This window comes from Lontra canadensis, unplaced genomic scaffold (genome assembly GCF_010015895.1).
Source record: "Lontra canadensis isolate GAN:19392208 unplaced genomic scaffold, GSC_riverotter_1.0 scaffold55, whole genome shotgun sequence".
NCBI lineage: Eukaryota > Metazoa > Chordata > Mammalia > Carnivora > Mustelidae > Lontra > Lontra canadensis.
In genome coordinates, this window is record NW_022631049.1 from 1,745,692 (window position 1) to 1,771,664 (window position 25,973).

Genomic DNA, 25,973 nt, shown 5'->3' on the forward strand with positions numbered 1-25,973 from the left:
TTTTTTTTTTCTTTCTGAACCTCTTTTTATCCCCTTTCTCCCCCCTCAGATTTGGGATCTCTTCTGATTTGGTTAAAGCATATTTTCCTGAGGTTGTTACCACCCTTTAAGTATTTTACTTGCTCCTTCATATACTCTTATCTGGACAAAATGACAAGGTGGAAAAATTCACCACAAAAAAAAAAAAGAACAAGAGGCAGTACCGAAGGCTAGGGACCTAATCAATACAGACATTGGTAATATGTCAGATCTAGAGTTCAGAATGACGATTCTCAAGGTTCTAGCCGGGCTCGAAAAAGGCATGGAAGATATTAGAGAAACCCTCTCCGGAGAGATAAAAGCCCTTTCTGGAGAAATAAAAGAACTAAAATCTAACCAAGTTGAAATCAAAAAAGCTATTAATGAGGTGCAATAAAAAATGGAGGCTCTCACTGCTAGAATAAATGAAGCAGAAGAGAGAATTAGCGATATAGAAGACCAAATGACAGAGAATAAAGAAGCTGAGCAAAAGAGGGTCAAACAGCTACTGGACCACGAGGGGAGAATTCGAGAGATAAGTGACACCATAAGATGAAACAACATTAGAATAATTGGGATTCCAGAAGAAGAGGAAACAGAGAGGGGAACAGAAGGTATAGTGGAGAGAATTATTGGAGAGAATTTCCCCAATATGGCAAAGGGAACAAGCATCAAAATCCAGGAGGTTCAGAGAACCCCACTCAAAATCAATAAGAATAGGTCCACACCCCGTCACCTAATAGTAAAATTTACAAGTCTTAGTGACAAAGAGAAAATCCTGAAAGCAGCCCGGGAAAAGAAGTCTGTAACATACAATGGTAAAAACATTAGATTGGCAGCAAACTTATCCACAGAGACCTGGCAGGCCAGAAAGAGCTGGCATGATATATTCAGAGAACTAAACGAGAAAAGCATGCAGCCAAGAATACTATATCCAGCTAGGCTATCATTGAAAATAGAAGGAGAGATTAAAAGCTTCCAGGACAAACAAAAACTGAAAGAATTTGTAAACACCAAACCAGCTCTACAGGAAATATTGAAAGGGGTCCTCTAAGCAAAGAGAGACCCTAAAAGTAGTAGATCAGAAAGAAACAGAGACAATATACAATAACAGTCACCTTACAGGCAATACAATGGCACTAAATTCATATCTCTCAATAGTTACCCTGAATGTTAATGGGCCAAATGCCCAAATCAAAAGACATAGAATGGATAAAAAAACAAAACCCATCTGTATGTTGCCTACAAGAAACTCATTTTAAACCCAAAGACACCTCCAGTTTTAAAGTGAGGGGGTGGAAAAGAATTTACCATGCTAATGGACATCAAAAGAAAGTAGGAGTGGCAATCCTTATATCAGATCAATTAGATTTTAAGCCAAAGACTATAATAAGAGATGAGGAAGGACACTATATCATATTCAAAGGATCTGTCCAACAACAAGATCTAACAATTTTAAATATCTATGCCCCTAATGTGGGAGCAGCCAACTATATAAACCAATTAATAACAAAATCAAAGAAACACATCAACAATAATACAATAATAGTAGGGGACTTTAACACTCCCCTCACTGAAATGGACAGATCATCCAAGCAAAAGATCAACAAGGAAATAAAGGCCTTAAATGACACACTGGACCAGATAGACACCACAGATATATTCAGAACATTTCATCCCAAAGCAACAGAATACACATTCTTCTCTAGTGCACATGGTACATTTTCCAGAATAGATCATATTCTCGGTCCTAAATCAGGTCTCAACCATTATCAAAAGATTGGAATCATTCCCTGAATATTTTCAGACCACAATGCTCTAAAGCTAGAACTCAATCACAAGAGGAAATTTGGAAAGAACCCAAATACATGGAGGCTAAACAGCATCATTCTAAAGAATGAATGGGTCAACCAGGAAATTAAAGAAGAATTGAAAAAATTCATGGAAACAAATGACAATGAAAACACAACGGTTCAAAATCTGTGGGACACAACAAAGGCAGTCCTGAGAGGAAAATATATAGCGGTACAAGCCTTTCTCAAGAAACAAGAAAGGTCTCAGGTACACAACCTAACCCTACACCTAAAGGAGCTGGAGAAAGAACAAGAAAGAAACCCTAAACCCAGCAGGAGAAGAGAAATCATAAAGATCAGAGCAGAAATCAATGAAATAGAAACCAAAAAACAATAGAACAAATCAATGAAACTAGGAGCTGGTTCTTTGAAAGAATTAATAAGACTGATAAACCCCTGGCCAGACTTATCAAAAAGAAAAGAGAAAGGACCCAAATAAATAAAATCATGAATGAAAGAGGAGAGATCACAACGAACACCAAAGAAATACAGACAATTATAAGAACATACTATGAGCAACTCTACGCCAACAAATTTGACAATCTGGAAGAAATGGATGCATTCCTAGAGACATATAAACTACCACAACTGAACCAGGAAGAAATAGCCTGAACAGACCCATAACCAGTAAGGAGATTGAAACAGTCATCAAAAATCTCCAAACAAACAAAAGCCCAGGGCCAGACGGCTTCCCGGGGGAATTCTACCAAACATTTAAAGAAGAACTAATTCCTATTCTCCTGAGACTGTTCCAAAAAATAGAAATGGAAGGAAAACTTCCAAACTCATTTTATGAGGCCAGCCTCACCTTGATCCCCAAACCAGACAAGGATCCCATCAAAAAAGAGAACTACAGACCAATATCCTTGATGAACACAGATGCAAAAATTCTCACCAAAATACTAGCCAATAGGATTCAACAGTACATTAAAAGGATTATTCACCACGACCAAGTGGGATTTATTCCAGGGCTGCAAAGTTGGTTCAACATCCGCAAATCAATCAATGTGATACAACACATTAATAAAAGAAAAAACAGGAACCATATGATACTCTCCATAGATGCTGAAAAAGCATTTGACAAAGTACAGCATCCCTTCCTGATCAAAACTCTTCAAAGTGTAGGGATAGAGGGCACATACCTCAATATTATCAAAGCCATCTATGAAAAACCCATCGCAAATATCATTCTCAATGGAGAAAAACTGAAAGCTTTTCCGCTAAGGTCAGGAACACGGCAGGGATGTCCGTTATCACCACTGCTATTCAACATAGTACTAGAAGTCCTAGCCTCAGCAATCAGACAACAAAAAGAAATTAAAGGCATCCAAATCGGCAAAGAAGAAGTCAAACTATCACTCTTCGCAGATGATATGATACTATATGTGGAAAACCCAAAAGACTCCACTCCAAAACTGCTAGAACTTGTACAGGAATTCAGTAATGTGTCAGGATATAAAATCAATGCACAGAAATCAGTCGCATTTCTCTACACCAACAACAAGACAGAAGAAAGAGAAATTAAGGAGTCCATCCCATTTACAATTGCACCCAAAACTATAAGATACCTAGGAATAAACCTAACCAAAGAGACTAAGAATCTATACACAGAAAACTATAAAGTACTCATGAAAGAAATTGAGGAAGACACAAAGAAATGGAAAAATGTTCCATACTCCTGGATTGGAAGAATAAATATTGTGAAAATGTCTATGCTACCTAAAGCAATCTACACATTTAATGCAATCCCTATCAAAGTACCATCCATTTTTTTCAAAGAAATGGAACAAATAATCCTAAAATTTATATGGAACCAGAAAAGACCACGAATAGCCAAAGGAATATTGAAAAAGAAAGCCAAAGTTGGTGGTATCACAATTCCGGACTTCAAGCTCTATTACAAAGCTGTCATCATCAAGACAGCATGGTACTGGCACAAAAACAGACACATAGATCAATGGAACAGAATAGAGAGCCCAGAAATAGACCCTCAACTCTATGGTCAACTAATCTTCGACAAAGCAGGAAAGAATGTCCAATGGAAAAAAGACAGCCTCTTCAATAAATGGTGTTGGGAAAATTGGACAGCCACATGCAGAAAAATGAAATTGGATCATTTCCTTACACCACACACGAAAATAGACTCAAAATGGATGAAGGACCTCAATGTGAGAAAGGAATCCATCAACATCCTTGAGGAGAACACAGGCAGCAACCTCTTCGACCTCAGCCGCAGCAACATCTTCCTAGGAACATCGCCAAAGGCAAGGGAAGCAAGGGCAAAAATGAACTATTGGGATTTTATCAAGATCAAAAGCTTTTGCACAGCAAAGGAAACAGTTAACAAAACCAAAAGACAACTGACAGAATGGGAGAAGATATTTGCAAACGACATATCAGATAAAGGGCTAGTGTCCAGAATCTATAAAGAACTTAGCAAACTCAACACCCAAAGAACAAATAATCCCATCAAGAAATGGGCAGAAGACATGAACAGACATTTCTGCAAAGAAGACATCCAGATGGCCAACAGACACATGAAAAAGTGCTCCATATCACTCGGCATCAGGGAAATACAAATCAAAACCACAATGAGATACCACCTCACACCAGTCAGAATGGCTAAAATTAACAAGTCCGGAAATGACAGATGCTGGCGAGGATGCGGAGAAAGGGGAACCCTCCTACACTGTTGGTGGGAATGCAAGCTGGTGCAACCACTCTGGAAAACAGCATGGAGGTTCCTCAAAATGTTGAAAATAGAACTACCCTATGACCCAGCAATTGCACTGCTGGGTATTTACCCTAAAGATACAAATGTAGTGATCCGAAGGGGCACGTGCACCCGAATGTTTATAGCAGCAATGTCTACAATAGCCAAACTATGGAAAGAACCTAGATGTCCATCAACAGACGAATGGATAAAGAAGATGTGGTATATATATACAATGGAATACTATGCAGCCATCAAAAGAAATGAAATCTTGCCATTTGCGACAACATGGATGGAACTAGAGGGTATCATGCTTAGCGAAATAAGTCAATCAGAGAAAGACAACTATCATATGATCTCCCTGATATGAGGGAGAGGAGATGCAACATGGGGGGTTAATGTGGTAGAAGAGTAAATGAAACAAGTTGGGATTGGGAGGGAGACAAACCATAAGTGACTCTTAATCTCACAAAACAAACTGAGGGTTGCTGGGAAGAGGGGGGTTGGGGGGGGTTATGGACATTGGGTAGGGTATGTGCTATGGTGAGTGCTGTGAAGTGTGTAAACGTGGAGATTCACAGACCTGTACCCCTGGGGATAAAAATATAGGTTTATAAAAAATAAAAAATAATTAAAAAAAAGAAAAAATATATATAAAATGTTTTTAAGGTCATAGAAAACATTTCAATTGAGTTTAAGTGCTCACTTCTTTTAGTACTTAATGATGGAAACCTTGTCTCATGTCAAATAAATAGGGTGTCATTGATAAGCAGGTAACATTTAAGTCCAAGGGGCCAGGATTTGGTACAAAAAACACATAGACAAAATGTTCTTTCTATAGTTTGAATAATTTAAAGTTTTCTTTATTGGTAATTTCTTAATCACTGTCCTATAAATTGTCAAAAGCTCCACAGGAAAAAAAAATTTTTTTTAAATCTAGTTTCCATAATTCTGAACTACATATCCTAGTATCCAAAAAATAATTCCTAACTTTTTCAACATTGGTTCTACATTAGGATATTACAATGGCTATTATGAGAAAGGGAAGAGGTAATATGCAAGAAGTATTTTATAAAAAGAAAAAAATGATAAAATCAAGCTCTTCCTTAATGCCCATCATACATTTCCTCCATTCCCCTACCCCCTCCCTTCTGTAGCCCTCAGTTTGTTATATACAACTAATGAATCACTGAACACTATAATGATGTACTATATGTTGGCTAATTGAACTTAAAAAAATAGAAATAAAAAAATAAAATAAAGCTCCTACATATTTCTTGCAAGAAGAAATAACCAAAGTACCAGTTATGACACTGACTTGAAAAATTACTGGTGGCTTATCTCCATATGGCTAAAATCAAAGTAATGAAATTAGCAAGGCGTTATAGTTTCAAGGCTGCAATAGTATCACTGACTCACTCAATGTTGTTTCCAAATGCTAACCAAAATGTTAATAGATGATTTTTTTTTTCTTTTAGCAAGTTAACCAAGAATATCAGGATTCTGTAGAAAAGGAATTTCTAGAAACAGAAATATAAGATTTTTAACCATTTAAATAAGTTATGTTTTCAGAAAAACTGAATTCAAGTTTTAAAAATTATTACAAATCTATTCTATTCTTATACACATTCAGATATATTACAAAAAGCATGTTGATCTTTCTTCCTATCCTTTTGTCTCACAATTAAATGAAAGACTATTTGGTTTTCCCTGGTGCATAGTCCACACTGCTTGGGGTAAGCTAATATCCTGGCAGGAGAAAAGTCTTTACTTGACAAAACAGTCAAAAAGGTAGCTACTGGGGCGCCTGGGTGGCTTCAGCTCGGGTCATGATCCCAGAGTTCTGGGATCAAGCCCCGCATTGGGCTCCCGGCTAGGCAGGAAGCCTGCTTCTCCCTCTCCTACTCTCCCTGCTTGTGTTCTCTCTCTGTCTCACTCTCTGTCAAATAAACAAATAAAATCTTAAAAAAAAAGATAACTATGGCACACTGGGTACTCTAATGCAGAAGTTAATCAATTCAAACTTAAAAAAAAAAAAGAAGCTATTATCATGTTTTATTCCTGACAATTCTCTTGCTGGTAATAGCAAATCTTTTACTGCCACTTAAGTTTTGTTTTCATTTGTTCTAATTTTCTTCCCCATACTTTGGAAAATCTTGTATATTTACATGAATTTTCATAATTCTACTAATATAACATTAATTAAGAATAGACAGAAATGAGTTATCACTTCTAAAAACCTGACAGCTTTCTTTAAGATTTTGATCACTATAGGAATCAAGTATTTTGAGGCTTCCTTTTTAAAATTTTTCTCTTTTTGTTCCATTTTAACTGAAACATTTTCCCATTACCTATATTCTGAATCCTAACTTAATGGTATCAATATAGACTATGGCACTTCAAAATAGATTCTGAAAAAAAAAAAAAGATTGCTAAATAAATTATGCAAATAAAGCATGTATATTTAAAATGTGAAAAGATAATGAGGTATCCAAAAAGAATGTAAAACTAAGAATCATATTTAAAGACTGTATCTTGTTTTATCCTCAGATATATTCAATAAAGCTGTGTAAACTAATTTAAAAATCATATTAAAATTCTTTCTAAGGTTTTTTTTGTTAAATATGAGTTATTTTGGGGGTGCCTGGGTAGCTCAGTAGGTTGAGCGTCAAGCCCTACATCAGGCTCTCTGCTCAGCAGCAAGTGTCTTCCCCCTCTCCCTCTGTGATCTGTCTCACTCTCACTCTCTCAAATAAATCTTTCAAAAATAGACAAATAAATATGAGTTATTTTCTATCAAAATTGCTTAAAGTGAGATATAATATGCTTTTTTTAAGAAAAGAGGATATATATATGGAAATATACGATGGTATGCATAGAAGAAAGTATGAAATAGGAAGATTGGTCTACCTGCTTGCAACATAGGAATAATTAGGTCGATGTTATAAGTCTGATTCCTATGTGAGTTAATTTTACTCAATTATGTAATTATAAAACTAATTCTCCCACACAAAGAGGCTTTGTAAGTATTGTGATAATAGCACACATGTGGTATATCCACAATATTGGGCAAGATGGAAGCATCTAGAGCCCATATACAGAGAATAGACTGGTAAAATAATCATAATCTTTGGATATGAAAAATGAAATAATTCTCTAGACATTGTGATTACACACACAAACACACACATGTACATGCACATAAAAACACATCACAAATATATAGATAGGGATGTTTATATTTGAGGAATGTAGGGAGAAATATGAAAGGAATGATGTAATCAGAAGCATAAGATGTACACATTTTAGAAGTGTACTTAAGTTTATGGACTAAATAGAGGAGACAATCTGAAGGGAATTATGAATGAATTCAAATGGCCACACTGATAGAAAAACCTACAGCAAATGCCAGCAGAGACCAATCCCCAGGAGATATCCTAGGTGAAGACCTTACTGGACTGGAGGTAGAAACTGGTAGTAATTTGGATAATGAAAAAACATGCTTTCACTCGAAATATTTGAACGACTATCTGAATTTTCTGCTTTAATTTTGTAAAGCGCAACCAGAGATAAGCAAAAACACAGTGAAAACTGTTGCTTAGGTAAATTTTCTAATGAGATAGGGAGCACAGGCCTGAATGACCTGGGTGGGTGGAATGTAAATCTGTTTACAACAAAATGCATAGGGTTCCAGAGATTGTTAACATGGATCAACAAATGCACCTGAGCCAAGGAATTCTAGATTTGACTTTGTAATTTACAAGTGCTTGTCCTAAGGCTACAATCTTAGAATCCCAACATGGAGAAGGAAGGGAAAGGAATCAGTTACTAAATTCCAAATATGACAGCTTTGTAAAAACTCGATGATTAATATATACTATTTCTTTTAATAGTACTTCACAACAACCTTGCTGGGTAGACATTATTTCTATTTTTAATGTATGAGGGAAATGGTATTTGGAAATGTTATGTAGCTTCATAAAAAGTAAAGCAAGGCAAAAAGTATGTCTGATGGCAAAGCTCCTTCCAGTATATCTTACTTCCTTTTTCCTTGTTTTCTAATAGCCTCTGAATTGTCAGGAGGAGTTAATGCATTCCTAACATGACTTATGAACCACTTTGGTGAGAATCTCCTGTGGCTTAGAATCAGGAGCTTCAGCATTTATTCTAGAGGGCAGTGAAATTCTGCTTTAGATTACTGCCTGAAAATAGGCAGTTATCTATTAAGTTAGACACAGGGAGAAGTCCTGTTATGGTAAGTAATCTAAAAGAGATACTTCACTGTCTCAAACTAGTTCTCATAGGAAAGCTTAAAGTTTCCTTGATTAAAATTACGTAAATCCTTTGTAGAAAAACAAAGAATCCAAGTCAGAGGTGCTGAAATCTTTGGTTTTGTAATCTTAAATAAGAAAGCCTAGTGCTTGTAATCTAAAATAATGCTCCTAAGAAGGCAGAATTCTTTCTATTGAAAGATCAAGTTTTTCCAGTCTTAACTGAAAGAGATTGGGAATTACAGGGATTGTGCCAGAATATTTTAATTTGCTTTAAAGGAAGTAGCTGGTGCTGTACCAAATGTGAAGTTATAATTTATTCATGTCATGCATTTTAAAAGCAAAGAGGATGAATCGCATATGGCAGTCTAACAAATATTATCACCTATTGTTATCTAGGTATGCCTCTTCCAAGAAACCAAAGGAAGGTTATTTATAGTCAGTGGAGCACTTGCTCCTTAAAGGCCTTGCTTGCAGATAGGAGCTGAAAATAGTACATATGCTAAAGAATAGACCACAGACAACAGAAAATTCATTTGTAGCCCAAACAGATTAAAACAAATAGTACACATACATGCACATCTAGGCACTTGTTTTAGAATAATTTTCATGCTGATTTGAGATGTAGTGTATTATTGTAGAATGAGCAGCAGACCAGGAGTCAAGAATTCTAGGTTATCCTTGGTTTTAATCATAACCATGTGTCCAGCTTTAAGAACATCATTACAATTCTCTGGTTTAAAATTTCCTCATCTTTAAAATAAGAGAGACTACTTGATTTCCCAATTACCTTCTTTCTGTAATATTCTAAGTATTTCACATATTATACTCTAAAATTCCTTCATGGAAAGTTACCCTATGTCTCTGATCTTGACAGCAATCTCTTCCAGCATTTCTGTACAAGTTCATCCTGTTTTCAAGAATTCTTATTGATTCTTCTCAGACATAATTTTTTTTTTTTTTTAGAGATGTTACAGTTTCAAACTGCTTCATAGATTCAGTGGTTCTAAACATTTCTTATGAAACATGGACTCTCCTTATGGGCTTCTCTAATTGTAGGTGTCAGAGAATCTGTACAGGCAATATACTTAGGATTTTAGACTACTGTGGAGGATTTTCAGCCTCCCCTTTGCCACTCCCTAAACTTTTTCTATTCATGACTGAAGGATGAAATTCAATATTTAATGGTACATCCAGCAGAAATAAAAATGAACTGTGAACATTCTGGATAGAAGATCAAATCAGCCATAACATTCCCTGAAGCCAAAGCCTAATCCAGAGCAAGAACCCAACTCTCTTCAATTCTGTGAAGACTGAGACAGGGGAGGAAGCTGCAGAATAAAAGTCTGAAGCTAACAAGAGATTGGGTCATGCAGTTTAAGGAAAGAAACCATCTCCATAACATCAACAATGTGCAAGGTGAAGCAGCAGGTGCTGTTGGAGAAACTGCAGCAAGTTATGCAGAAGATCCAGCTAAGATAATTAAGGAAGGTGGTGGCACTAAGCAAGAAGTTTTCAGTGTAGATGAAACAGCCTTTTATTGGAAGGAGATGCCATCTGGAACTTTCATAGAGGGGAGAAGTCAATGCCTGGCTTCAAAGCTTCAAAGGACAGCCTAACTCTCTTGTTAGAGGTTAACACAGGTGGTGACTTTCAGTGGAAAGCAGGGCTCATTGATCATTCTAAAAATCCTAGGTCCCTTAAGAATTATGCTAAATCTACTCTGCCTATGCTCTATAAATTGAACAACAAAGACTGGATGACAGCATGTTGGTTTGTAACATGGAATAACATGAGTATTGTAAGCCCACTATTATGAGGTACTGAAAAAAAAGATTCCTTTCAAATATTACTGGTTGCTGATAATGCACCTGGTCACCCAAGAATCCAGAAGGAGATGCACAGTGAGATTAATGCTGTTTTAAGCCTGTTAGCACATCCATTCTGCAGTCCATGGATCAAAGAGTCATTTTGACTTTCAAATCTTATTATTTAAGAAATACATTTCATAAGGCTATAGTTGCTATAGATATAGATTCCTCTAATGGATCAGGCAGGGTAAAGTAAATTGAAAACCTTTTGGAAAGGACTCATATCTCAATGCCACTAAGAACATTTGTGATTTTCGGGAAGAAGTCAAAATATTAACATGAACAGGAGTTTAGAAGAAGTTGATACTAACCCTCTTGGATGACTTTGAAGGGTTCAAGATTTCAGTGGAGGAGATAACTGGAGATGTGATGGAGATAGCAAGAGAATTAGAAGAATTAGAAGTAGAACCTGAAGATATGACAAACTTGCTACAATCTCATAAAAAACTTTACTGTATGAGGAATTGCTTCTTATGGATGAGCAAAGAAAGTGCTTTCTTGAGATGGAATCTACTCCTGGTAAAAAAGTTGTGAAGGTTATTGAAAAGACAACAAAGGCTTTACATAAACTTACCTGATAAAACAGTGCAGGATATGAGAGGACTGACTCCAGTTTTGAAAGAAGTTCTGCTGTAGGTAAAACACTATCGTACAGCATCATATGCTACAGAGAAATTTTTCATGAAAGGAAGAGTCCATTTATGCAGCAAACTTAACTGCTATCTTAAGAAACTGCTACAGCCACCCTAACCTTCAGCAGCCACCACTCTGATCAGTAGGCAGCCATCGACACTGAGGCAAGACCTTTTGCCAGCAAAAAGACTGTGACTCACTGAAATCTCAAATGATGGTTAGTATTTTTCAGCAGTAAAGTATTTTTTTAATTTTATTTAAATTCTAGTTAGTTACTATATAGTGTAATAGTAGCTTCAGGAGAGCAGTATTTAAAAAAAAAGATTTTATTTATTTATTTGAGAGAGAAAGAGTGCACGAGAGAAAGCACAAGTCAGGGAGGGGCAGAGGTAGAAGCAGACTCCTCGCTGACCAGGGAGTCTGACGTGGGGCTCAATCCTAGGACCCTAGGTTTACCTGAGTTGAAGGCTGACACCTAGCTGACTGAGCCACCCAGGTGCCCCACTAAAGTATTTTTTAATTACAGTATGTACTTTCTTTTTTAGATACAATGTTACTGCACATTTAACAGAATTTATATAGCATAAACATAATTTTTATAAGCAGTGGAAAATTGAAAATTCATTTACTTACTTTATTTCAATATTCACTTTGTATTGTGGTAGTCTGGAACATCTGTAATATCTCTGAGGTTATGTCTGTACTTTGGCATCAAATTGGAGAATGGATTGGAAGGATGCTAACTGGGGGCAGTGAATCTATTATAACTATATGGGAAGTTAATAATAATATAATAATAATAAAGATCTGAACTAAATCAATAGCAGTGGAGATGGAGAACAAGGGATGGATTCCAAAGGATGCAGAAGAAACACGTAGAGGTACAGAAAATAAGTTTAGTATTGGTCATGTTAAATTTACTAGTAGCAGGTATACATTTGGTGTCTGAGTCTGGAGCTCAGGCAAGGTTTGGGAAGTGTTATAGAACTAATAATCACACAATATTTTAAACACATGAGGTTATTTGAAGTAAATCTGTAAGATCTGAAAAGGGCCAACGACGTAAATTCTAAAGAAAGTTTACATTCAAGGAACTGAAAAAGGAAAGCAAGCCTACAAGAGCCAATAAAGGAGACAAGTACTACATTATCTACCTCTCTCCTGTACTATAGTGAGATTCATGGGGCAAGAGTTTCAATTTATTCATCTTTTATATCTGAACCCAACATAGTACCTGACATTTAGTAGGTGTTTACTAAATATTTGTTGAACAAACTGAGTATGTTTTAATATATGGTATTGTCTTTTAAATACCTAACTAAAGATCTTGGAAGGTTTAATTACAATACCCTTTTGCCTTAAAAATTGAGTTTGATCCAACTCAAAGGCTGAATGCAAACCTCTATTACTTCTCATCATAACGAGTGGAAACACTTGACAAGGAAGTTAACCATCCTCGAAGAGTTTGCTTACTTATGAGTGGGAACTGATTTAATGAACAAATGAGGGGGAAACAGCACATGAAGGGAAAAAAGAATCCGTCTCACAGCATTTTTTTTTTCCTAAAAGAAAAATAAAAATGTCCATTTTCAATTCTGTTTTTTCCTTAGAAGAACTGAGATTTCTATCTAAATGTGACTTTGGCATACACAGTAAGATCATCCAAGGTACTGATATTAAGGGAAACTACCCTGAAATTATCACAAGCCGAGATGGTTAACTTATTTTTATAACAAGTAAAGTATTACTTAAACTTTTTTCCAACTTAAGTTTATATTCATATTTTCTGAAAATGTCTTGATGTTGATATAAAAATATCTGAATATTTTGCTTTTAATAATATAAAGAAACCTATTTCATTATAATTATTTTCTGAAATCACATAGTTAATTGCTGAATAATTCCCCACTCCAATTTTTAAATCTTTATTTCCTTTAATGAGGGGTAAAACAAAAGTTGAAGAAAAGGTTCCAGCCTAATGACATACACATACCTAGAGATGATAAGTCAAAGATGTATAACTATATAAAAACAACTTTTGTCTAAGTAAGGTCAGGGACCAAAGAGCCAGAATTGGGTATTTAATATTTCATTAGTTTCTGACTTTTTTTTTTAAAGTTTTATTTATTTACCTAATCTCTACACCCCACATGGGGCTCAACCTTATAAACCTGAGGTCAGAGTCACATGCTCCCCCAACTGGGCCAGCCAGGTCCCCATAGCTCTTTTAACATAATTTGTTATGTTTTCTACCATTATTTTTGTATTTTAATACTGAAAGAAGAGTATTATCATCCAGTAAAAGAAAGAATGTAAGTCTTAAGATTATTCTGCTGCTTCTATAAGTCTGGGTTTCCTTGCAGAAAAATTATGGTGTTTGTGTAGATGCTCTCTAATGTTCATTGAAGTTTGAATATTTTATGATCATGAATAAAGTCTTCTATTTGTAAAATCAATCCTTTTGTGTTTATCTGCATAACAAAAACAATTAAGAAACTATATTTTATTCAAATTTCACTAAAACGTCTATGTTGAATTTTTAGAAAGGAAAATGGTTGATTAAAAACTGAAAACAGGGGCGCCTGGGTGGCTCAGTGGGTTAAGCCGCTGCCTTCGGCTCAGGTCATGATCTCAGGGTCCTGGGATCGAGCCCCGCATCGCGCTCTCTGCTCAGCAGGGAGCCTGCTTCCTCCTCTCTCTCTGCCTGCCTCTCTGCCTGCTTGTGATCTCTCTCTGTCAAATAAATGAATAAAATCTTTAAAAAAAAAACCAAAAACTGAAAACACAGGAGGACACTACCTTTCCATTGTCTTTCCACAGGCTGGTCTCCACATGCTATTAACGTAAGAGCCTATGTGCATATTCAGGGTACTAAATGAGAAGAACATGCACCCAAGAATACTTTATTTAGCAAAGCTATCGTTCAGAATGGATGGAGAGATAAAGAGCTTCCAGGATTGGCAGCAACTAAAAGCATATGTAACCACCAGGCCAGCCCTGCAATAAATACTAAGGGGGGCTCTATAAAAGAAGATAGATGCCAAGAGTAATATAGCCCAGAAATTTACAGAGACAATCCATAGAAATATGAACTGTACAGACAATAGGATGGCAATATATACATGTCTTTCAGTAGTAACTCTCAACATGAATGACCTAAACGCTCCCATGAAATGGCACAGGGTTGCAGATTGGATACAAAGACAGGAGCCATCTATATGCTGTCTAGAAGAGATGAATTTTGAACCTAAATACACTGCCAGACTGAAAGTAAGGGGATGGAGAACCATTTATTATGCCAATGGACCTCAAAAGAAAGCTAGGGTAGCAATTCTTATATCAGAAAATTAGAATTTATATCAAAGACTGTAATAAGCAATCCAGAGGGACACCATGTCATACTTAAAGGTTTAACAACAAGAAAATCTAACAATTGTAAATATCTATGTCCCCAACATGGGAGCAGCCAACTACATCAACCAGTTGTTCACCAAAATAAAGAATCAGATCGACAATAATACTTTAATTGTAGGAGACCTCAACACTTCACTCTCAGCAGTAGACAGATCATCTAAGCAGAAGATCAACAAAGAAACAAGAGCTTTGAATGACACACTGGACCAGAGGGACCGCATATATATATACAGAACATTCCACCCTAAAACAATGGAATACTCATTCTTCTCAAACACACATGGAACTTTCTCCAGAACAGACCACACACTGGGTCACAAATCAGGTCTCAACCTATACCAAAAGATTGAGATTATCCCCTGCATATTCTCAGACCACAATCCTTTAAACTGGAACTCAATCACAAGAAAAAATTTGGAAGGAATTCAAACACTTGGAAGCTTCTCATTGAAACGGAGATGGATGAAGCAGAAAAATTAACGTCAGATTGGTTGCTCAGGGATTAATGGATATGTTAATATGGTTTTTACATTTTATATTTAAAAAGATGTTTTCCACAAAGGAAAACATGGTTACAAGACATATTTATTATCTCTCATTTCTGAAAAAAAGGACAGCAGGCAGACATAGAGATAACTACTTTCCTCACTCAGGACTTATAATCCTTTCTTTCGTTTTTAAGATTTATTTTACTTATTTGAAGTCCTTTTTTTATAAAAATGATTTATTGATTTATTTGAGAGACAGAGAGAAGTGTGGGTAGGGGCAGAAGGAGAGAGAATCCTCAAGCAGACTCCTCACTAACCATGGAGCCCTATGTGGGGCTTGACTCCAGGACCCTGAGATCATGACCTTAGCAGAAACCAAGAGTCGGACATTTAACTGACTGAGTCACCCAGGTGCCCCTATTATATTTATTTGACAGAGAGAGAGAGAGCATGAGCAGGAGGGGGCGTGGATGAGAGAATCTCAAGCAGACTCCTTGCTGATCATAGAGCCTGAGACAGGGCTTGATCTTATGACCCTGAGATCATGACCTGAACTGAAACCAAGAATTGATCACCCAACCGACTGTGCCACCCAGACGCCTCTGATAATCCTTTCTTTAATTTAGAGTATTGGTATTTCGATGGACAAGGTAAACACAGTTAATTATTTTCCTTCTTCTTTTTTTTTTAATGAAGAGGAAGCTTTATAGGTGCTTTACTCTCTAATACCATTAAGATTGATCTTACAGTTGAGTAGAAATAAAGCAAAAAGAATTATATAGTAATTATGATAATGGTTAATAACCTTTCTCCTTCAGGAAAACCATGTATTTATATTATTATGAATCTTACTTGGAAAAAAAATGAAAAGAAAAGGCAATGGGCAAATATAATAGTACCTCGGTAGTTGATGATTTCTGTCCCAAGCACCGGAGTCATCTCCAGGACTGTGATGAAGGCTTTGTCCATAGACGTTAGAGGAAAAGGAGACATGCGGTGTCTTCTAGCCACCTTGGTGATGTCAACAGCACTGTGACCTAAACAGGAAGATAATTAACTAAGACTATGATGCTGAAACAGTGATTACAGAGTGGGAATGTCTTATAAATATCATTAATTCTCATTTTCATATGTCTGTAAGTGAATATTATAAGGTAAGAAATTTTCTTTTCCTTCCAAAATATAGCCTGCTTTGGTGGAACATTAAATCAAATCAGCAGTGTTACATTATATGTCAAAACTTGGTGAAATTTAATCATGTTATCAGATAATCCTTTTGGGAGCTTACTGTGCATTGTGGCACTGTTCCAATTTATTTTCACAACAACCTTATGGGGAGGCATTATTATTATCCTTATTTACAGATGAGGAAAGAGGGGTTTATATATCCTGGCCTAAATCACAAAGCTAGTAACAGTAGAGACAGGACTCAAACTAGGGTAGCGTGACTTCAGAGTTTATGTCCTTAACCACATACTAAACATTGAACACTTAATGAGCTAGCTAGTAAAATGAAATACTCAAACTTGAATTTATTTAGGATTTCATAGGAAATTTTCTTTTTTTAGAAAAGCCACAGGAAAAGATTATTTAGCTACTCACTCCTTATTCACTCTCCTTCATGGCATTAATATTACCCATACACTAAAACTCCTAATTTATATCTCCAATCCCAACCTCTATCTTCAACTCTAGATTTTTATGTCATCTAAACAGCTGGTAGACAGGAATGTGCATCTCCAAACTTATAAATCATCCAACATGCACCTGGATGTGCAACAGGTGAATGAAACTGAACATGTTCACAATCAAATTCTTGATTCCCCCCACCCTTCTATCTTGCCCTTATGATGTTTTATTCTCTTGCAATTTCTATCTCAGAAAATAGCAACCTGATTCTTGCAGTTATTAATCTAAAATCTTGGAAACATCCTTGATTCTTCTCTTTTTGTCAGAACCATATCTAAACTACCTTTGAAATAGCTCTAGAATCTGACCATTACTTACCACCTCCACAATAGTTGGATCCATGATTTATTTCCTGGGAAACTGAATAGCCTCCTAACTGATCTCCCTGCTACTGTCCTTGTTCCACTATAATTTACTCTCCACAGTAGTTACAGTGATCCTTTTAAATTTTAAACTGGATTGTGCTAATCTTTGCTCGTTGCTCTCCAATGACTTTCCATCTCACTCAGAATAAAATATTTGCTATGGCATGGAGTCCAACATATTATGGCCCCTACTATCCTCATCATCTATCATTTCCACTCTTGATCATTGTGCTCTAACCATACTTTTTCTTGCTTGTCCTTGGGCATGCCAAATAATCCCTCCTTAGGGTCTTTGTACTTGGTATTTTGTCCACTTTGACATCTTTCCCCAGATACTGTGGTTCCATCAATCCCTCATTTCTTTCAGGTTATTGCTAAAGTATCATCTCATCAGAGAGGACTTTGTTAAACATCCTATCTAGATTATTACCCACCATTATTCTCTATTATTTTTATCCTTTCTCCATGGATATAAAAATACATACACACATATATATGGATATTCATTTCCACATGCTTATAATTTATATTATACATTTATATTTATAGCCTTCCCCTTTAGAATGTAAGCTCCATTGTCTTTTTTGCTCAATGTTATCTCTAGTATCTAGAACAGTATTTGGCATATAATAAGCAATAAAAATAAATATTTGTTAAATTAATGAATCATTTAATGACAGAAAGGGACTTCTTAGATCACTATATTTTCATGCATAAATAACTTGGCCTTTTCTTTCCTTTATAGCCTGAGGGTAAACAGAAAAGGAGTAACTGCAAACACAGTTGCTTGGCTATCCTGTCTGCTATTCACAGCTCCATTCTTCCCTAGCCACTCTGCAGTTGAGTGTGGTCATATGATACAGTTCTGGTCAGTAAGATGTTGAAAGAAGTCCCTGGGGGCAGGCCCCTATGGTGAATAAAAAGAAAAAGAGAGAAAGCTTTAAGAGGAGAAAGCTTTTGCCTTTTCTTCTTTCTGCTTGGGACATGGGTAGATACTGGGAGGTGCTGTAGCCATTTTTTTACCATGAGGGTGGAAACCCACACAGTAAGTATGGAAATCTGAGAAGAAAAAAGAGCCTGAGTCTCTGCTGACAATATTGAGCTGCTGCACAATCCCTGGACTGTCACCAGGCTTTTGGTATGCAAGACAAATAAATTCCTATTTCTTTAATCCACTTTATCATGATTGTATATATTCCTCAGTAGTCTATAAGTTCCTAGTCATTGCAATTTATTAAGTTTAATATCTCTAACCCAATCCCAGCAGTTGCTTCAGACATAGTCACTTAATTAACTTAAAGGTACCACCTCAAAGAGTTTCCATTTAAGGTGAATGATATTGTTATAAGTACTCAAAGAAAAAGACATATAAAGATGTCATACTTAGGACATTTCCCTCCCATGGGCAATCAGAAAACTACAAAATTTTCAAAGCTTGAAGGGCCTTAGAGATTTAGTGCTAAACATGAATAGTTTTTCTATTCAAAATTTAAATAAGTGGACACTTATAAAGGATTATGTATATCATTTACTTGTAATTTGAAACATAAATTTATTTCTTGCTTTCACTGAAGTCCCAACTTTGTCATTAAATATCATGAAGACATATTGTCACAACAAGTGTAACTGGAGAAAATGATAGAGATAGGTGCTTCTGTTCTTTTTTTTTTTTTTTTTCAGGTTTATTGGTCTCAGATATGATATTTTCTAAAATATGTTTTACTTTCTTTATGGTGTCCAAATTGTGTATAACCTTATAAAAGCTATCCTTTTAAACTGTTTAGTTTCCGAGGAGAAAATTATACTTTTTAACTGAACAGTTTATTTGTTGAATTGCTTTGTAATAAAATTTTCTTATTAGAAAACTAGTTCATCAGTGATACATCTATTCAACAGCTATTTATTGAATGGATTTTATGAGCCAGTTATGGTTAGGGAATTGGGATACAGAGTGAGATACACCCTGCCATGAAGAACATTATAGCTCAGCAGAAAGGAAAGACGGTAAATAAAAAAATAAGAGCAGGTAGGTATTAAACCACCTGATGATAGTTCTCTAACTATAGAGACTGCTGGTTTTCTCTCTAATTGGAAATTACTGTTTGGCTATCTACCAGCCTGGAAAAATCTTTCCCAAAAATCTTTAAAAATAATTTTGCACCTTATTTATATATACATTTTAGGGCACCTACCACTTCTGTGTTATGTTATAGACATTTAAATATTTATCTTATCTATGTTAGTCAGTTGTAAACTCCTTGAAGGTAAACTCTATATCTTACTAAATTTTTGGTTTCCATTTTTTAAAGAAACATGATTTCAACTATTTTCTGATGTTGACAGTAGTTTTTTGTTAAGAAGCTTCAAAGTGAAAGCTTCAGAAAATTTAATAATAGTTATCTCTGACTTTTATTTTACAGGTTATAATCCCAAAGCATTTTTATTTGGCCTGGGCATTAGAGAACTCATTCAGATAGGAAAAAGGATCAAGAATTGTTTTTCTTCACACCCCAATCCTCTTGTTGATTCTGAACCCACCATAGAAACCTAATGGAAAAGGAAAAAAAAAAAGTATGTACTCTTATGTCTTGAAGGCATGATGGATTTATAGCCTAGCAGCCAAATTTCACTGAATGGGCCATAAAATCCAGTTTGATAGAAGTAGAAAGGTAGGAAAGAATACTTTTTTTAAAATAAGAAGGTTATAATAAAGGGGAGTTTGGTTTTTGGATTAAAAAAATCTAAAAAAAAAATCCAAAAATTGAGAGAAAATTTGGATAGTTTTTCCCTATAAAGCAAAGATGATTTCATGGCCACAGAGATATTCTGATAGCTACCTTACAAATAAATACAAATGGTCACAAAGAGAATCTGTGAGGATATTAGCTCCATTCAACTCATGTTCACTACAAAACTAACATGTGAAAATATGTGTCCTATATAGAAGATTATAGTGTTCAAGGGAATATTTACTTTAACTTATAATAGTAAAGTTAGTTGGTGATATATGGCTATCACTGATAATTTGTAGGCAGGGTTGCTACTTTGACAAAAATAAACTGCAAAGTGCTATAGGATATGGAATTTTTATATGGAAATAGGGTGAGGATGGTGAAAGCAAGTCTAGACATCCCCTCCACTAGTAGATATCCAAACTGAGCAAAGAAGAACAGGTTTGAATTATTATAACATCTAAATTGATAGCATTATTCTGCAATGGGTTTAATTTTCTCAAGTAAACTTAAAGGATTAAAGCAATTCTAAATTAGCCACAGATTGGTGACCAGGAGGTTTCTCTAACAAATCCAGGTTTCTATAAGTAAAACCTAACTTGTCACTTTTATATTTTCTGGTGCATAAGTTCAGATGTGGGGCTGACTATATATGAGCTTGGAATCTTTGCAGGTAAAATACTCAAAATGTTACTGAGGTTTTCTATCTTCCATGCAGCAGTTATAACCACTAAAAAGACTATATAAGAAGTCAGTATAAAAACAGTATGGATTCAATCAGGACCGACATCATGAAGGATATGTTTAAATACTAATGGCAGTATCTGTGATGTATAAGGCCTTCAAAGGGGCACAGAAGGTACAAATGGATTCCTTTCTATTGAGTAGAGTAACTAAGGATCTTTGTCACATAGCAGTAACCTTTTTTTTATGTAATGGTCATCGTGAAATGAGATTTATACCAATGAAATTATTTTTCCCAATTCAAATGCATCCTTTTCAATCTGATGATTTTTAATATACAATGTTTCATCTTAGCTTGAAAATCCACTCTTTAAATTAGAAGTTAAATAAAGAAAAGATGCTTTCAAATGATATAACAGAATATGATAGAAACAAGATATTCGTGCAGGTTCTTCTTGATTAAATTAAAATCCTCAAGAGGAAACTTTATTCCTCAAAACAACCAAACTGCCTAAAGTGTAAATAATTATTAATTCTTTGGATATACAGAAAATCTCAAGGAAGAGGCTTCTTCTGTCATATTAATAACATTGCCTTTCTTTATCATACAATTTGCAGCTTGGATTCCTTATATTTCTACTTTCTGAATCTTTGAGAGCAGCAAACCACCTAAAATAATGAATAGCTTTCCTAGGAAACCTAAAGAGTGAAAATGATAGTTTGCTTAGGTTAAATAGCTAGGATCTTTGGTAATTCAAAGGATGTGTGGTTCAGATATATAAGCATTTACTCTTTCATATGTATCTCTTAAACTAAGATAAATCAGGTTCAAAGCCTAAGAAAACACTGGCAATCATAGAGTTTATAGGCTTGGGATGATATGGCAGTTTGTGTATCTGAAAATACTTTCTCATACTATTTTCAATTTAATAGTCTTAAATGTTTTTCTACTTGTTTATACTAAGATAAAAATGCTATAAGCATTTCTGACAAGACCAAGAAAACATGGCTGAAGGGACTGTGTTATTTTCTAGGGCATTATAAGAAATATTAAAGGAAAGTACTCTTGGGCTTTGTGCATCAAGATTACAATTTTATAATCAAGATTATAAAACAGGGCACTGTCACAAAACATTTGCACTATAATTTATATGCATGGTTCGCTATCCATGGGATAAAATCAAATTCCTTTGAATAGTATATAAAATACTTCTTTGCTTCCTTTTCAGCCTTACTCACTACTCCATTAGAAAACTGATGATACCATAGATATTAGAATATACCAAACTATTTCATATTTCCCTGCCTTAGCATATGATGTTTGCTTTGCCTAGAGTGAATTTTCTCTTATCTTCTTAAGAAATTATTATTCTTCTTTCACAACTTTCTTTAGTAAGGAAGTAATCAAATAATGATGGAATATGTCAAAACGATCTTGGAGTCAACTTGAAGAGACTGTTTGGCCTGGGTTGACTTAAGCATCAAAGTAAATTAGGATAGTAGCAGATAATAGAATCCATTTAATAAAATAAAAGTAAGAATCTATGAATATACACTAATATAAAGAAAGAAATAATTACATAAAATTCTTCCTTACAACACAATGCCAACTAATATATGAAGAAATGTTGGAATTATAAAGTCATCACTTGGCAACTAGCATAACAAGAATTGGTTCAGGCAAAAATCATCAATGGATTGTAAAACTAGAAGGTGAAAATCTGAAGAAAAACACATATTTATATAGTTTCACCATATAGCCCCATAAGATTCCTACTAACTACAAAGTAAAGTAGTAATTTTAGAGTGGAGAAACCTGGAAGACAGCATCTTAACCAAGTGACCAAAGTTAATATCACCAGTAATTAATATCAACAGTAATAGGATAAAATGACATCATGAATCTCTTTATATGATGTGTGAAGAATACAACATCACATATAAAGTATTTCTAACAAAAATGCATAACCTGAATGAAACCGTCAGGAAATATCAGAAAAGTCTAAAATTGAGGAATATTCTATAAAGTAACTGACCTGTATTCTTGAAAAATGTTAAGGTCATGAAAGACCAAAAAAAAAAAAAAAAAAAAATTGAGGAGTTGCTCCAGATAAAGGAGCCTAAAGGTACATGGTTGGTAAAAGTAATGCATGATTCTGGATTGGATCTCAGATCAGAAGGATAAAATGTTTTTTTCTTTTGCTATCAAGAACATTATTAGAAAAATTGACAAAATGTAATTTGAATAAGACTGTATAACAGTATTATGGCAAGGTTCATTTCCTGATTTTGATAATTGTATCATGGTTATGTAAGAGAATATTTTTTTTCTTTCTTTTCTCCTTTTTTAAAATAAAGGAAATATACATTTGAAGTATTTAGGGGTAAAGAGGCAACATGTCTGCAATTTACCCACAAGCAGTTTCAGAAAATATGTGTATTAATATACAGAGAGAAATGATAAAGCAATTGTGGCAAAATGCTAACATTTGAGGGAATCTGATGAAAGATATACAAGAGTTCTTTGTACTATTCTTGCAACTTTTCTGGTTTGAAATTATTGCAATAATAATAATAATAAATAATAAAAAAAAACAAAAAATTTTCTTTCAATAATCTCTCCTTTATGATGAAATATATGCCCATACCTTTTCTTTCTGTTTCCTGCACTGAGGGACTATTAACTACTCTATCCTAGGATTCTCATTACATACTATATTAACTATGTATCTTACAGCAATAATACTTATTTATATATGTGTCTATTTTCTTAACTAGATTTTCAGCTCTTTGAGAAAGGAAAAAGTATCTTAACATCAAAGCCCAAGGATGCTATGTACACAGTGGCCACACAGAAAATTTTTGTTGACTAAAGTCATAAATACTTGATTTTAACCACTCTAGAATATGCAGCATGACAAAGATGAGCTGAGAGATAAACACTACATAAAATTCCAAACATTATTCTGGTCAATAACTTCAATGTTCTTTTTTACTAGAATAGTCCATATTTAAAAATAATTGCAAACATTTATTAACAATAAATTGAAACTAGGTTTTTCTTCTCTTTACCATTTTGTTTAAAAGTGGTAAGAGGGCCAATGCAGTAGGGAAATGAATAAAGAGAATAAAAAATATTTTAGCTGTGGTCAAGCAGTCAAGGAAATGGAAAATTAGCTTTGGGTTCAATGTATGCACTGCCGTATTTAATAATAAATAATTTTAATAAATGATTTAATAAATTATAAATTAAATATAATTATTAAGAAATAATTTAATAAATAATAAATAATTTAATGAATTAACACAATAATCATAAACAATAAATCAATTAATAAAATAATTTGATTAATATTATTATAAATTATATAAAATATACTTATTTATTAAATATAAATAATAAATAATTTAATAAATAATTATTTATTAACACTCTAAGTAAGTAACACTGTAAGTAAATCCTTATAGGTTATCTTTAGATCAAGAGGTTTATCTATAGAAAAATTATAAGACCAAAGGAGGAAAAAGTAATTTATTTCCCATGGTCAGGTGTGAACTGTCTTTATAGCTATCTTCCTTCCACTTTTATTTTCAATTAATCACATATAAGTCAGCTAAATATATAATATTAAAAGAAAATAGATAAACTTAGCTGAGAGTACAAGGTAAAAAGAGATGAAGTGAAAAAATATTAGAAGATATAATGATAAAATAGACTGGCTAAAGCAATACTAAAAAATAAAATTATTATTTTCATTTTTTAAATTAACACACAATGTATTATTTGTTTCAGGGGTACAGGTCTGTGATATTAATTTAATTTTTGAGAAAAGATTTTATTTATTTATTTGAGAGAGTGCATGCATGTGCATTGGCATGAAGAGGGCAGGCTGAGGGAGAGGGACAAGCAGACTCCCTGCTGAGCAGGGAGCCCAATCATGACCTGAACTGAAGGCAGATGCTTAACTGATTGAGCCATCCAGGCGCCCTAAGGATAAAATTAGTTTTAAAAACAATAAGTAGGAGTCAAGTGCTAATACACCCAACAAAGGCAAGCAAAGTCTTTTGAGTTGAAGTGGCTGTAGATGATCTACAGTAATTTTTCATGACTGTCTTTATAGGACTGGACTTCACTATAGGTGTACCTAAGAACGGAGGACTCTTGAGGAAGGCCTCAAACCTTGATCCTTGGGTTCTTGCCCTTACTAGCAGCACTAGTGCTGTATATAGATTAAAAAGTGTGGGTACTATTTATAGCTACTATGCCAAAAGACTGGCTTTCGACATAATCTTCCTCTTTCAGATACAATCATTCCCTTTTTCCCCTTTCAACAACTTTTTTCATCAGATCTTTCTCTTCTTTGCTTACACTATTGGTAATTACCCTCTGCTTTGCCATCATTCTGGTTCAGGAATACAAACAAATATATTATCTATCCTGAAATCCTTTGGTTCATTATTGTCCTGCTGTTGATTTCTGGTTTTATGCCCTTTTTGGGTCTCTGAACTTCAGCTTGCTTTGTTAGGCTGCTAGGACCACGTTTTTAAACCTAAATAGCCAAAAAGCTGAGAATTCTCTTATTCCCCAAAGAGGTTGTTGGGATATAATTTCAGAGGCATTAATATAAATGTGTGTGTGTGTACATATATATGTACAGACCTGTACCCCTGAAACAATATATATACGTATATATATATGTACACACACACACATATATAAACTTAAATATATTTTTGTTAGCTTCTATTTGGAATGTCTTCATAAGTGCCACTAGCATTAAAATGCAAAATTAGAATTGTTTTCTTTAGTAGGTCCTTGTTCTAAACATTCTTTAGACAATGGTAGAGAAAAAGTAATTCTTCTTTAGAAATTATAAGCTATTATATTTCTAAAAGTGGAATCTAACAATATCTTTTAAAGCCCTTTCTAAGCATTAACTAACTAATCTCTATAATGCCCTGGGGAAAAGAACCCAGAGAAGTTCAAAGTCATTTTTGTAGTTAGAGGAGTTTTACCAGCTCATAAAAGCTGAATTTGCCTTACTTAATCTTCTCTAGATGGTGTTGTTTCTCATATTATTAGGTATAAGCACATAAGGCTTCAACTCCAGAATGTCTATCCTATTTATTAGTTTTAATGACAGACTAATAAAAAAGTAAATTTGACTAATATCTTTTCTAAGATGTAAACATTGTTAAACATAATCATTAGGCATGTGGTAGATGTCAATTTGAATACTTG

General features: G+C 34.5%; 1 protein-coding gene across 11 annotated transcripts in view; it reads right to left on the bottom strand.

Annotated features, from left to right (window-relative positions):
- Nucleotides 1–25,973, bottom strand: part of GPHN (gephyrin) — a 620,897-nt gene that overhangs the window by 96,841 nt on the left and 498,083 nt on the right. For all 11 annotated transcript variants that reach the window (XM_032875167.1, XM_032875168.1, XM_032875169.1 and 8 more), the window contains one exon: nucleotides 16,161–16,298. In XM_032875167.1, the coding sequence (XP_032731058.1) occupies nucleotides 16,161–16,298 (138 nt within the window). The remainder of the gene's footprint in view (nucleotides 1–16,160; nucleotides 16,299–25,973) is intronic.